At 40.8% G+C, this 14314-nt stretch overlaps 1 protein-coding gene and 1 long non-coding RNA gene across 3 annotated transcripts in view; one reads left to right on the top strand and one right to left on the bottom strand.

Moving 5' to 3' along the window:
- The window catches only part of YIPF6 (Yip1 domain family member 6), a 32445-nt gene extending 27041 nt beyond the window's left edge, over window positions 1–5404 (bottom strand). Inside the window, exon 1 of the mRNA XM_037054968.1 lies at window positions 5246–5404. Within this exon, the coding sequence (XP_036910863.1) occupies window positions 5246–5302 (57 nt within the window). The 5' untranslated portion in view covers window positions 5303–5404. The remainder of the gene's footprint in view (window positions 1–5245) is intronic.
- Window positions 5403–13948, top strand: LOC118992918 (uncharacterized). Of its 2 annotated transcripts, none has more exons than XR_005067738.1 (4): window positions 5403–5472; window positions 9126–9284; window positions 10257–10342; window positions 13756–13948. It is a non-coding gene; the product is annotated as an uncharacterized LOC118992918 (long non-coding RNA). The 2 variants fall into 2 exon arrangements; XR_005067737.1 differs by lacking the exon at window positions 13756–13948 and adding an exon at window positions 11976–12251.
- Window positions 13949–14314: the final 366 nt, after the last annotated feature.

Raw genomic sequence — 14314 nt, 5'->3', positions numbered from 1 at the left:
TCAGTAAATGAATGGATCAAAAAACTATGGTACATATACACAATGGAATTTTATGCTGCAGAAAGAAAGAAGGAGCTACTACCTTTTGCAACAACATGGATGGAACTGGAAAGCATTATGCTGAGTGAAATAAGCCAGGCGTTGAAGGACAAATACCATATGATCTCACCTTTAACAGGAAGCTAAACAACAAAACAAATAAGCAAGCAAAATATAACCAAAGACACTGAAATAGAGAACAGGCTGACAGTGACCAGAGGGGAGAGGGGAGGGAATTTCAGGGGAAATAAGGGAGGGATTTAGAGGAACCTATATAAAGGATACATGGACAACTGAGAAGGGTGGAAATGGGAGGGAGGGGGGAGGATGGGGGGTGGGATGGGATGGGATGGGATGGGAGTAATAGACAGAAAACTGCACTTGAAAAATAATTAAATAAATTTTAAAAAAAGAGTTCTGGAAACAGCCTGAGTGCCTATCACAAGAAGAGTGGGTGAAAGAGCTTTGGTTATTTACACAATGGATACTACAGAGCAGTAGAAATTAAGGAACTCTTATCTTTTGTAACAGTATGGGTGAACCTGGAGAGTATTATGCTAAGTGAAATAAGCCAGCCAGTGAAAGACAAACACAATACAAAATCATTTGTATGTGGCATGTAATGAACAAAGTAAACTAAAAAACAAACTAGAATTAGAAGCATAGAAACAGGCAACAGACTGAGATCTGTAAGAGGGGAGGGTAATGGGAACTGGTTTAAAGAAGGCAAAAGGATTTGCCAAAGAACATGTATGTATGACATATGGAAATGGACAGTGGTGTGGGGATTGCCTGAGGGAGTGAAGGGTTGGGTGGAAGGCAACAAAAGTGGGGAAATGGGGACAACTGTAACAGCATAAATAAAATGTTTGTTAAAATGTTAAAAAAATTGCCTAGCTTTTGTCTTCTGTTCCTGCGAGGTAGCCTCTAAACCCTTTTACTTCCCCAAATGGTAGTGTTTTTGTTATTCATATTTGGGCCTAAGAGTTTAGCTAACCGGGTAGTCACAGTAGCCACCCCCAACCCTCGCCCTATAGTTTATGCTAAGGAGATGACTTAGTATGGGGACTAACCACTCCAGAAAAACCAAACACAAGCTTAGAGGGTTGGGGCTTTGTGACATAAACTTGGCCTCTGGGGAGGGGAGGAGCCAATAATCCAGTTAGTCATGCCTACATAATGAAACCCCAATAAAATTCTAGTTATACTCGTGAGGTACCCTGGTTGCCAATACTCTGCATCTTGTCACACTTTGATGTATGAGGAAGGTAAAAGGGCCCTGATTCTCTTCGCAGAAGACAAGGAAGCTTTGTATTAAGGACCCTCCCTCACCTCACCCTATGCATCTCCCTCTTTTGCTGGTTTCAACTGTATCCTTTTGGTATAATAAAATTATAACAAAATAAAACAAAAACTGTAATTTTAAATATAGTACTGTCCTCAGTTCTGTGAGTCATTCTGTCACTTTAGTGAATTACGGAGCCTGAGGGGATCATGGGAATCCTTGATTTGTAGCCAATACGTCAGAAGTGAGGACGCTTCTGGGAGCCTCTGAACCTGTGGCTGATGTCTCAAGTGACAACAGTCTTGTGGAGACTGTGGCTCAACCTGTGAAGTTTGACCTAACTCCAGCTAACTGGTTTCAGAAGTCACTGCAGTCATTAGACTGTCATGTGATTCCCATCTTAATATCCAACCTAACCCTTCCTCAGTATCTCTTCTCAAGAGAATTAGTGACATTGTTCACTGAGCTGAGCCAGGATCTGTGGCCCTCAGCCCAAGGTAAGGCAGACAGGGCATGCAGGCTCTCAGCTAGCGCACCCTATTCTTCAACCAGCCCTCAGTGGGAATGAAAGCTGGCTTGGACCCCATGTCCCTCCCCTTGCCCCTGTGCAGGCAGGCAGGCGTGTGCACATATATGTACTTATGTGCACAGAAACATACATGGTCACTTTGTGGCCTGGCTTGGGCCAACAAGGGGAGCAGGTAGAGGCAGGGTCAAAAACACATAGTAAAAGCAGGGACTGCAGCTTTAAGTGGCTGGGAGCAGATGGGTTATACTAATGACTAAAATCCTGGAGAAAGAAACGAATCAACAAGGGTGGGGTGAGGGCAGCATCAAGCAGAAGCCAGCTCAGTCCAAGAGGCCTGGTTCCAAGAAGTGGGGAGGGAGTGGCCTGTGGCATGGTCTCTAGCTAGCCCCTTCACCTGGGACCAGCTTTCTTACAGACTCCAGGCTAAAGCCATTATTACAACTGTTTCCTGCTCCCTAAATATATAGGCAAAAGATAGGCATTACCCAAGATTCCGTCTTTCCCACTCTATGCAGATGACTCATAAATTAATATCTCTAGCTCAGACCTCTTCCGAGTCCTGAGGTCCAGGTTTTAACAGTCCAACTGCCTGCTGGCTATCTACTGGACAGCCTGCCAATATCTCAAAGTAGACATGTACAAAAGGGAACTAATCAATTTTTAGGGCCCTCGTCCTCTGCTTATGTATTTCTGTCCAGGGCACCACTATCCTCCCATATAAATACTGGCTTGCTTTTCAAAATGTATTAGGAGGAACGGCACCACCTGGGAGTTTGTTAGAAATGCAGAACCTAGGACCTCATTCTGCATCTACTGAATCAGAATCTGCAATTTAGCATGATTCTCCCAGATGACTGCTAGGCACACTAGAGTTTGCAAAGCTGATCTAAAACTCCTTCTCCCAAGCACTGAAAATCCTCAAGGATTCTGCCTTTCTTGAATCCTCATGTCTCCCGCCAGTACTCTAGTCCAAGCAGCCATCACTTCTTCCTAGAACTACTGCAACAGTTCTGCAGGTCTCCTAGATTCCAGACACTCCCCACGATAACCCTTCCTCCATTATATTGTCAAATTCATGATTTTAAACTTTCCTCAAAAACTTTCACTGGCTCCTCAGTGCCTGTTAAACCTCCCAGCTTAGTAGTCGATAAGACAGCACATTTACTGCATGATTATTATGTGCCAGGTGCACCACTAAGTTTTATGTGTTAGCTCACTTAATTCACCAAAAGCCTCTATTACCTAAGTGTTACTATATCTCCATTTTACAGATGGGAAAACCAAGGCATGGAGGGGTTTGGTAATTTCCCCAACAGCCCACAGCTAACTGAAGAATAGAGCTTAGAATCAAACCTCCGCAATTTGACCCCAGATCTCATATTCCTACCTAAGCACTGTTCCATACTGCCTCTCTAATTCAGTAGCCTGTCTTTTAGGGCTCACCTCCTAATACTTCATTGTGCTTCTGCCCAAGTAATCTTTCTGTTCTTTGTAGAAATGCATCAGTACCTTCCAACCTCTGTACCTTAGCTGATAAAGAGTCTGTGTAATGCTACTAGAAATCATCTGGGCTTCAGAAGCAGACCTAGGTTCAAATTTCAGGCCTGATCTCTAACTGCTGGTGAGACCCCTGGGAAATTGTCAAACATTTCTGAGTCACCTCCTCCTCTGCAAGTAAAACACAGTCTGAAAATCATCTTACAGAAATGGTTGCTGTGGGGGTTAGAAAATATACACAGGATGTTTAGAACAATCCTGGCATGCAGCAGGTACTCAATCATCAATAACTATTATGCTCACCTGGAATTTCAAATCTTACCCATCCTTTGAGAACCTCTTAAATACAACTTCTGTAGCTTGCTTCATCACCCCAACTAGACATTATAGCATCTTCTTCTAAATATTCATAGTATTTCCTGCCTTATATTAATAGGTACATTTGTCTTATCCCTACGAATTAGGCTGTAAGCACCATTTAGAGCAGGTTATTTGTAGTCCCTAAATAGTTGCTCTGGCATAGCACATTACACATTTTAGAAATTCAATAAACATTATTGAATAGAAGCAGAATGGGTACTGAATAATGAGTGACCAGACCATTAAAAGTAATCGAGGAAAGCTTCATTAAAAGAGCAGTGGAGCAGTTTAAATGAAAGACAAGAACTAAAAATAGTTTGGCACCTGTAACTATGTCACTCCCGGCATTATGTGTATAATTAGCTCATTTAGTACTCTCACTAATTCTGTGATGAGTTACTATCCCCATTTTCCAAATGAGGAAATGGGTTCCATGTGATTTGCTCAGGGCCACAGATGTTCCATCACAACTTGGACCTCACACTTTTCCGTTCCTTTATCCCAAGTGCCTAAGATTGCTTGGAACATATTAGATGCTCAATAAATACTTGATGAATGAAGAGATGAACAAACAGAGCTAGTAAGCAGATCTAGGACTAGAATCAATGTCACCTAACTCCCAGTTCAGTCTTCTACTATGATGCCAATTTAAAACACAGGAATGGGATGTACCATTCATTAAACAACTGCTACCTAACACTGGGAGATAACTGAACCCTGCTTAGGATAAGGGACTTGGGGGCGGAATGTTGAGTTAATTACACTCCTCAGTTCATGGCACTGATTGTATTAGACACTTTACATAAATTATGCCATCTCGCCTTCCTAAAAACTCTTTGAGGTATGTATTTTTTTAATCTTCATTTTACAGATGAAGAAATACTCTCCATGAAATGACTTTCCCAAATTCACACAAGCAGCAGAGTGGGTGATTCCAGTCCAGGTAAATTTAACTCCACCACCTGTGTTGTGAAATACTTGTCCAGGCTTTGGGCTCGTACTTTCAATAGAAATACTATCCGCTGTGCAAACAGGAGTGAGAGAGCATCGTGAACAGGATGGCAAGGAGCTGCGACAGGAGGGCAGGGATCATACCAAAACTACCTGAGTCACCGAAATCAATAACCAAGTTACCACGTTGCAAATCTTTCATTAACCCTGGAATGCTGCTACTCCAACACGGGCTAGTGACAGGTCTTGATAAAATTAGGGGACGGCAGAAGCAAACACACTTAAATTGTTTAAAGCTCGGCATTTAACACAATGTAGGGAAAGAGGACAAGCTATGCGAGTACGGGAAAGGAAAGTGAATGGCAGTTTCACAAGAAGGCGTGGAAGGCACGAGGAAGGCGAGGGGCGAAGCGGTTAGCCCCAAGAACAGGTGCAGTGCTGGGACTGGTTCTGGAATCGGCTACAGGAAGGGCCTGCGGGAGAAAGGGGTTCCGATTCTCTAGGGCCGAGGGCCCATCACCTGACTTCCTTAAGGGACACTTTGCCTAACCCTCGGTCCCTCTTTTCGCAGATCCCCAGCTCACCAGGGGCCTGGGCGACGCTGTCCCCGGGTCTCCTGGAGACTCCGCCGCCTCCGCCATCTTGGCCCGGCTGCTCCAGGGTTGCTCCCACAGGCCTTTGCGGAATCGACGACGTGGAGGTCCCAGCTCGTCACCGCGTCATCGCGGGAGGACTACGTCACCGAAAGGCGCCTATCCCAGGCTGGCGCGCCGGGCTCTTTACTGTCCTTTGTCCCGGGTCTTGAGGACAGGTTCTTGTCTCCTCCCTTCGCTTCTTCTGGGCTACGGGTCCCACCAGACACACTCCCCTTTCACACGTAACCCCGATTCTCAGATTGCTCTGAGGTCTCCGGACCCGGGCTACGTGCTCTCCCCCGCCCCCACGCGCCCGTCCCGGCTGTCCCGGGTAGGCTCAGGGTGCCCTGTCCCCAGCAAGCTGATTACGGAACCGGCTGCCCCGCCCCGGGCCGCGGGAAAACCTCACCTTTCCGTGCGAAAGCTCTCCCTAATCTGCTGCTCCCGCCTCTGTAGCCCCTGCTCGGCTGATTCCCTGCGCTCCTGCCCTCTTTCCTTGTCCTCTTCCCACGTTCTCGAATTTCATAAACTTGCGTATTGTGTGCACGCCGACCTCCAGGATTATTTTCCTCCCTCACGCTCTTTGAGGAGAAGATGGGAGCTTCTCTATAGACATTGGGCAAAATTTTAATCCCACTACAGCTTCCAAACTTGCTAAGTGGTTTGGGGCAAGTATTAAAAATGTTCAAGGTCTGAAAGAGGGTGATTATTGTAAGAATAACTTTTTCAAATCCTGCATGTCCCAACCTGATCACGGGGTTCTCTAGGTGTTTCTGACTCCAGTTCACCTCAACCCCGGGCTAAAATGAGGTCAGGCAATGCATCCCGTGTTGACTAAGTAGTAGTCAGGATACCTAGTGCCTTTTGGGGACGTAAATACCAGTTTTCGGCTTAAAAAAAAACAGCAGGATAGAAGGGTGTGAAATAAAGTACTTTGCATTTTTGAATTAGCAATCCAGGAAAGCATCTAAGTAGTAACCTTAAGGAGAAAGAATCGGCGGGGGGGGGGGGCTGGGATGGGAGTAAAAGACAGAAAACTGCACTTGAACAATAATTAAATTTTAAAAAAGGGAAAAAAGGAGAAAGAATCTGGAATGTGGTGGGACAGAGTTAATCAACTAATGGAATTGTGTGTGCATTGTTTTGTTTAAATATTCTTAAAATTTTTCAGACCAAGAACATGTTCAGTACTTGTGCAAATACTGACGAGAGTGATATTAAAATTTAGACCAGTAGGTATGAAGCCTTTTAAAATTACAGTAGAATATTATGTATAATGTCCCAGCCTCAGCCTCCGATAGCCACTCTCCTACCACAACACCCCTCAGCCCTGAGTGACACTGGCCCCCGTTTCCAGAGCTTATTATTGGATTACCAAATCCCCCCCCACTTCCCTAAAGCCATTGATAACCTCTTCCATTTCCTTGGCAACCTCTAAAGTTAGTTATCTCTCCCTAACTTTCAGCCTCAACTTCTGTCCCCTAACCTCATCTCTTCGCCTCTTTGCCGCTCTTGTAGATGGCTTTGATGCTAGTTGAAGAGCAGGACAGGCCATAAAACAATAGTGGAGGCAGGCAGTGCTCAGGTTACTTAGGCATTGTTTCAGATTAAAAGTGCCAGTTTGTTAGCTAATAGGGTACAGGTTGAGTGTGAGATAACATGCTATGAAGAAAGAAATTATGCATGGAAGGTTGTGGAGGAAGGGGGTGGCATAGGCATGGAAAGTTGTGGAGGAAGCTCCTAAAATAGGAATGGTTTTATATTTTTCGTTATAAATAGGTGCCACAGAATTGCCAGACTAATTCAGTATTCTTCAATACACTTAGAGTCATTACCCTCTGTCAGGCTATGGGTGTTCATGGTACAGCATTACCCTCATGATTTACCCAGAACTACTTAGAAACTTTATAAGTAGTGGAAGTGGTATTAACATTTAGGCCAAAATGTATAAAGCACTTTACTAGTTCTAAATTACAGGACAATATTAGAGACAACCCTGTGACAACTTAAATACTGAGAAAACAGGCAGTTTCCTAGAAAAAAAATGATCAAAAGTAACTCAAAAATGAAGTAGGGAAGTTAATTACGACAAAATTTTTGAAAAGAAAATTTAAATATATAAAAAGCAAGGTACAGAAAAGTTTGGATGGTATGCCATCATCTAGGGAAAAGGAATAGACAAGGGTGGGAAAAAGTAGGTTTACAATGATGAGTATGTGAAACACAAGAGTTTATTCTTATATATTTTTTCATATGAACAACTGTGAACCTGCTTTTGCTCACCCTATATATATTTATGTGCTTTAATATTTCAGACAATTTTCTAACGGCAACACAAGAAACGATAACAGTGCTTGCCTTTGGGGAAAGAAGCTGAGGGACTATTTATTGACTTTCAAGGGAGAACTATTTAGTGTATGACCCTTCACACAGTTTGAAATTGTTACCGTATGCATGTGTTAACTTTAAAAAAAAGTTGCCAAAGATATATCTTCCTACTCCTGAAGGGCTGGATGGTTTCACAGGCTTTTCATTCACGTCTTCGAGGAGCAGATAATTTCCACACTATACAAAATTTTATGAAGAGAGGGAAAAGGGAAATTTATAATTCTAGAGACCAGTGTAAACATGGCATCAAACCTGACAAACACAGTGCTAAAAAAATAAAACTGTATGCCCTGGCTGGTGTAGCTCAGTGGATTGAGCACGGGCCTGCAAACCACACAATCTCGGTTCGATTCCCAGTCAGGGCACATGCCTGGGTTGCAGGCCAGTTCCCAGCAGGGGACTCAAGAGAGGCAACCATACATTGATCCTTCTCTCCTTCTCCCCTTCCCTTCCCCTCTAAAGATAAATAAATACAAAATCTTAAAAAAAAACTGTAGCCCTGGCTGGTGTGGCTCAGGGGACTGAGTGTGGGGCCTGTCAACCAAAGGGTCACTGGTTCGATTCCCAGTCACTGCACATGACACGGCACAGACTAGGTTGGGGGCCAAGTCCCCAGTGGGGGCTGCATGAAAGGCAACCACACATTGATGTTAAAATATAAAATAAAACTATATATCAGTCTCACTTATTAATATAGGTACAAACATTTTAAACTGTTAGCAAATCAAATCTGGCAAAATAATAACACCCAGTAATCAAGTAGAGCTTTCCCCAGAAATATAACGTTCATTCAGAAGCAGGAAATGTAGTGATGATAACTGATCGTTTTAATAGGTCCAAGAAAAGAAAACATGCTGAAAAATTCAACTCCATTCCTGAAAATAAACACATTAATAAAATAGGAATAGAGAGATACGTTAGGGCCCAATACTGGCTGGCCGAATATATCCCACAGTGGTGCATGATTATTTTGAATTCAAGTTACCTGACCAGCAGCCAGTACCAGAAGGGCACCTTGGCCCTCCCTTGTCTCCTTGAATGCAGGAAATAAATGTCCCCTGGGAAAGGTGTCCTACCCCAACCTGGAAGACTCCCCTATTGCTAGAGTTAAACGACTCAGAGCCAAAAAGTCTCTATAATCAACTCTTACCTCCTCTTTTTAAATGTACTACTTTGTTTAAATGTGTCATTAATAAATCCCTAAATCTTGCTTAGATTGCTTTCCAATCAGCACTAACTTTCTTTGCCCTGTCAATTTCTCACAAATGTATTGTTCTTTTGTCTAAAAAGTATAAAGAGGTGTCTGGTTCTATCATGCCTCTGGGCCTCGTTTTATGATCTGAGCATTGTATTATGATTCTGTGGTGGGCAGGTATTCATTCACCTGTTTTTTCTTTCCTGTTTATCTAGTCTTGTGTTGATTTTATTACTTTATTGCTAGTCCAGCCATAAGCACTGAAGAAGGGTTGGGGTGGGGAGGACTTCTCTGCCTCCCTGGTGGTTTTGGTATGCCGGCTAAAAGAACACACCTCTGGATGTTTTTCCTTAGACGACTACAGCTAAGAGGTCCTGGGTGTCTGACAACAGAACCAGCAAACAGGTAAGCTTTTCTTACCTCGTCAGCCTCCTGAAACATTTAGCTGTGGGTGCTGTGAAAAAGAAAATGGTATTTTTTTTCTCTTTCTAAATTTAGCAAGCCCTGGATAGTGTGGCTCAGTGGACTGAGTATCGGCCTGCGAATCAAAGGGTCACTGGTTTGATTCCCAGTCAGGGCACATGCCTGGGTTGCAGGCCAGGTCCCCAGTGGGGGCATGTGAGAGGCAACCAGACATTGATATTTCTCTCCCTCACTTTCTCCCTCCCTTCCCCCACTCTAAAAATAAATAAATAAAATCTTAAAACATAAATTTATTTTATTTTAAATATGAAATATATTTTATATTATATTCAGTAAACACATACAATTAAAGCAAAACATTTCCCTATATTGAAAGCTATATATGTTTCATTCTATTGTATTCTATTTCATTTATTCAAAAAATGCGGCCCTGGCTGGTGTAGCTCAGTGGATTGAGTGCGGGCCTGCGAACCACACGATCACGGTTCGATTCCCAGTCAGGGCACATGCCTGGGTTGCAGGCCAGGTCCCAGTAGGGGACTCACGAGAGGCAACCATACATTGATATTCCTCTCCTTCTCTCCTTCCCTTCCCCTCTAAAGATAAATAAATAAAATCTTTTTTTAAAAAATGCAGATTGCAACCTACAATTTTTTTTCAATGTATGGTTGCCTCTCATGCGTCCCCTGCTGGGAACTGGCCTGCGACCAAGGTATGTGCCCTGACTGGGAATTGAACCACGATCTTTTGGTTCGCAGGCCCGTGCTCAATCCACTCAGCTACACCAGCCAGGGCTTAAAGAATAAATTTAGATTAGCAGGAGAAAATATTTTTGGAACTAGTTCCTTGGACAGAGCAACTTTGATAAAAACTTGGTTTGAGTACTCTTGTTTGTATTGATTCTTTTCTTTGCAGAGGTCGTCATTGATTTCTTCTGTCTACTTTTTCCTCCAGCTAGAAGATGCATATACCTGGCAGGCAGCCAAATAAGCTGTGGATGTAAGCTTAGAGAATCTAAAACTAAATTCTGTTCAAAGGAGGTAAAACATGGTCTTTCTCTAGGAGTAAATTTTCTAGATCTTGTACTTTGGTTAAGCCATAAAAGGCTTATTGGCTTAAGTCACTATTGAGATTAATTAGAGAAACTTCTAAATTGTGAAAAGAAATTTAGAGAGCTCTCATATTGATAAAATGACTAGCCATTAAGACTCCCTAATAAAATGGAAGGACTGAAATTAAAACAAAAATCAAAGTCCACTCAGACACCTTCCTATTTAGCTTCAGACATTTGCAGATATGATAAAATTCAGGGCATTAGAAGCACTATTATTTTGTATGTAAAGGAAGGAAATTTGAAACAGCAATTACCTTAAACTCCTAGAAGAGAAAAAAGCCCTCCCATTTTTTCTCTCCTTTGAAGTCATAAATTTTACCACGTCTTTAAAATGTAAACACCTCAGGAGATAACATCCCACAGCTGCTTGAGACTGAGCCCAGTGTACTCAACCAGGAGAAATCTGAGACCACAGAAAATAAAGGAAAGAAAAATGGTCTTTAAAAAAAGTACAAATTGCTAGAAAGGCTTCATTCCCCATAATGAAGCCCATTTTCCTTAATATCTTCCCAGTTCCCTGGTTTGTCAGGGACAAATACAAATCTTAAAAGTCTCCTCCACAAAAAATAAAAAGTCTGAATTAATCATTTGAGCAGATAAACGTATTCCAACTGTTATCTATAAATTAATGTGTTTTGCATTATTGTACCTGTTTCCTAGCTAAAATTTTAAAATGAACTATCAGGTCTCTGGTTGCATCTATGTAAATATTTGTATGTGTGTCTATCTATTTATTTGCAGGTCTATATATGTATGGATATTTGTATGTGGGACTATAAAACTATGATATTTTCTGCCTCCAGAGGATATTTCTAAAAGTGGTTTATAAAGAGCTCTATTTAATTGGCTGAAAGGAATTAACTGTTTATATAAATTAAGAAAGAATAAAAACTAACCCTGATGTTTTTCAAATTCACATGATCTAGAAAAATATTTGGTAAAGCTAATTTAACTTGGTTTATTTTTAATGCATATATTTAGAGTTAGCCATGTTTAATATAATATTTTTATTCTACTTAGGTGTACTAAAAGTCAAGTTCACTTGTCAGCAGAGGAAATAGCTTGGGCCATGGCTGGGTAGATCAGCTGTTTAGAACTTCATCCAATACACCAAGGGTATAGGCTTGATACCCAATCAGGGCACATACAAAAATCAACCAATAAGTGTATGAATAAGTGGAACAGCAAATCAATGTCTCTCTCTTCACCTCTCTCTCTGTCAGATAAATAAATAATTTTTAAAGAAATGATATTTATATAAAAATAAAATAGCTTGGGATAATAATTGACTTTGTCTAATGTCCCATAAAATATTCATGAATAATATAAGTATGAAGAAGCATGCACAATTGACTCTTGAACAACGTGGTTTTGAAATGCGTGGGTCCACTTATAAGTGGATTTTTTTCAATAAATATACATCTATTTAGGGTAAATATACATCAACCCTTTTTGTGACCTTGGGTTTTGCATCTGTGTATTCAAGCAACCAGGGGTATTTTTGATTTGTGTTGGGAATCTGCAGATCTAGAGAGCTGACTGTATGCATTGTTCTATAGCATTTTATAGAAGGAACTTGAACATCCATGGACTTTGGCATCTGTGAAGCATTCTGGAAGCAATCAATCCCCTGCAGATATCAATGGATGATTGTTGTTAAGTTCTGGGGAAGTCAAAAGTTATGTGTATTTCCAATAGCACGGGGGAGGGGTTTGGCACTCCTAACCATCATGTTCTTTAAGGGCAAACAGCATTTCTAAAAATCGTGGCACATGTTAATAAATTTATCAATAAAGAACCATTCCTGATTGTTTACCTCTTGGTTTTCACTAGAAATTAAAGGTTTCTAAGGGTTAAACATTCTAATATAGGTAATTAAAACTAATAAAATGATAAGATGTGTTTTTAGGCTATGAAAAAATTGGAATTGTGAAGATGCATTTTATTGAGGAAAGTGAAAATGATTTTGTCCTAAATGAAGTCAGTTATTTCTGAGTGGGTAAAGAACAAGGGACAAACTAAAATGGACCCAGAAATTTGTAAAATGTTTATAAAAAAGGAAACTTGGAAAAGAAATTTTATGTGTGGTTAAGCTGGAAAAGTTTTTAGGTTTTTTAAAAATATGCCCTGGCTGGTGTAGCTCAGTGGATTGAGCGTGGGCCTGTGGACCACAGGATCATGGTTCGATTCCCAGTCAGGGCACATGCCGGGTTGTAGGCCAGTTCCCAGCAAGGGACTCATGAGAGGTAATCATACATTGATATTTCTCTCCTTCTCTCCTTCCCTTCCCCTGTAAAGATAAATAAATAAAATCTTAAAAAATAAATGTCCCTGACTGATATTTTCAGCTTTAAAAAATGTTATTTATTTTTAGAGAGAGGGGAAGGGAGGGAGAAAGAGAGGGAGAGAAACATCGATGTGTGGTTGCCTCTCACACACCTCCAACCTGGGGATCTGGCCCACAACCCAGGCCTGTGCCCTGACTGGGAATCGAACCAGGGATCCTTTGCTTCCCATCCACTTAATCACCCCAGCCAGGGCTGTTATAGAGTTTTCTAGAAAACTTTAATATTAATAATATACTTATATAAAACCAAAACTTAATTTTCTTTCATCTGCTAAAGGAACAAAATTTTCTTGCACTATTAGTCTGATCCTGATAAAATATTATGAGAAGATTTTGTGTCTTACTAACTCTGCTTCGCACTGTCTTCATCCAGTCTTTCATTGCTTAAAATTGAGTCTTCCTAACATTAAGAGCACTACCTTTTACATACAACTGTGTAACTTCCTGTAATTGCCTGTGAAGGCTTTGTCACTATGATTACATGGTTATCTATGTATTGTTTCTTAGTAAGCTATGATCCTATGTGATCAAATGTTCTAAAACCTTTTAATATTTTTGAGAAACTTCCCCAAATCAGTTTTTTAATTAAGTCACACTGACCTAAAAATAACTTTGGGGTTTACCAGAGGGCCCCTAGAGCACCTCAAAGATTTATTTTCTCTCCTTAGAAGAGAAGTGTTCAGCTAATTCAGCTTCTTTGATATATTAGACTACATGGGAGCATTGGCAAATGAGAAATGATACTAAGCCTTCTTTATGTTATGTATATATAAGTAGATACATATTCTAAAATTATATATAATTTCTAAAATTCTGATATGTCTTGGTATAATGTTATCAGTCATAATTTTAGTCACTATCTTAACATGTGTATTACAGAAATAACTAAATTTCCTTGTCAATTGCCTTCTCATCAAAGCTTTAACCACACCATTTTCAGTCTGTCATCATTTATAGGAAGTTATTGTTTCACTCTCATGCTTTTTTTACAGAAGTGCTTCATCTTCAATGAGACTCATAAAAAGAACTCTGAACACAGATTCCTGACAACTTTAAGATCATAAAACTAAACTGGATATAATTTATAGAACTCTAGGGAAAAACTGGGTTCATAAAACTGCTACTATCTAAATACGCTTTAGGAATCTGTCATGCTTTTGGCACCATTTGGAAATCCCATGGATTCTTAACTTCTGCAGGAGCTCCTATTGCTAATGGATATATAATTGCTGTTCTATTATAAGCTGTTTACCTCCCTTCTGAAATTACCATTCTTTCTCAGCCCACACTAAGGAAACTGGTACTCTATCTTTAGGAAATGACAGGGCTGACAAAGCTGCTAAATATGCAGCTCAAAATGGACCTCCTTTCTCCTCTCTCTACCCAATTTTTAAACCTGCCTTTATCCCTCACTGATATTATTCACAAACAGGCGCATGCCCCACAGTCTAAAAAAGAAAAATGGATACAAAAGAGTGGCAAACACTTGTTAGATGGCTTGTATATTGGGCCAAACAGAGCTCCTTCTCTTTTGACTTTGCAGTTTATACT

The sequence above is a fragment of the Sturnira hondurensis genome, unplaced genomic scaffold (assembly GCF_014824575.4).
Source record: "Sturnira hondurensis isolate 20B ecotype Veracruz unplaced genomic scaffold, ASM1482457v3 Scaffold0008459, whole genome shotgun sequence".
Classification (NCBI taxonomy): Eukaryota; Metazoa; Chordata; class Mammalia; order Chiroptera; family Phyllostomidae; genus Sturnira; species Sturnira hondurensis.
Note: the sequence above shows the minus strand (reverse complement) of the source record. Positions and strands in the feature narration are given on the sequence as shown.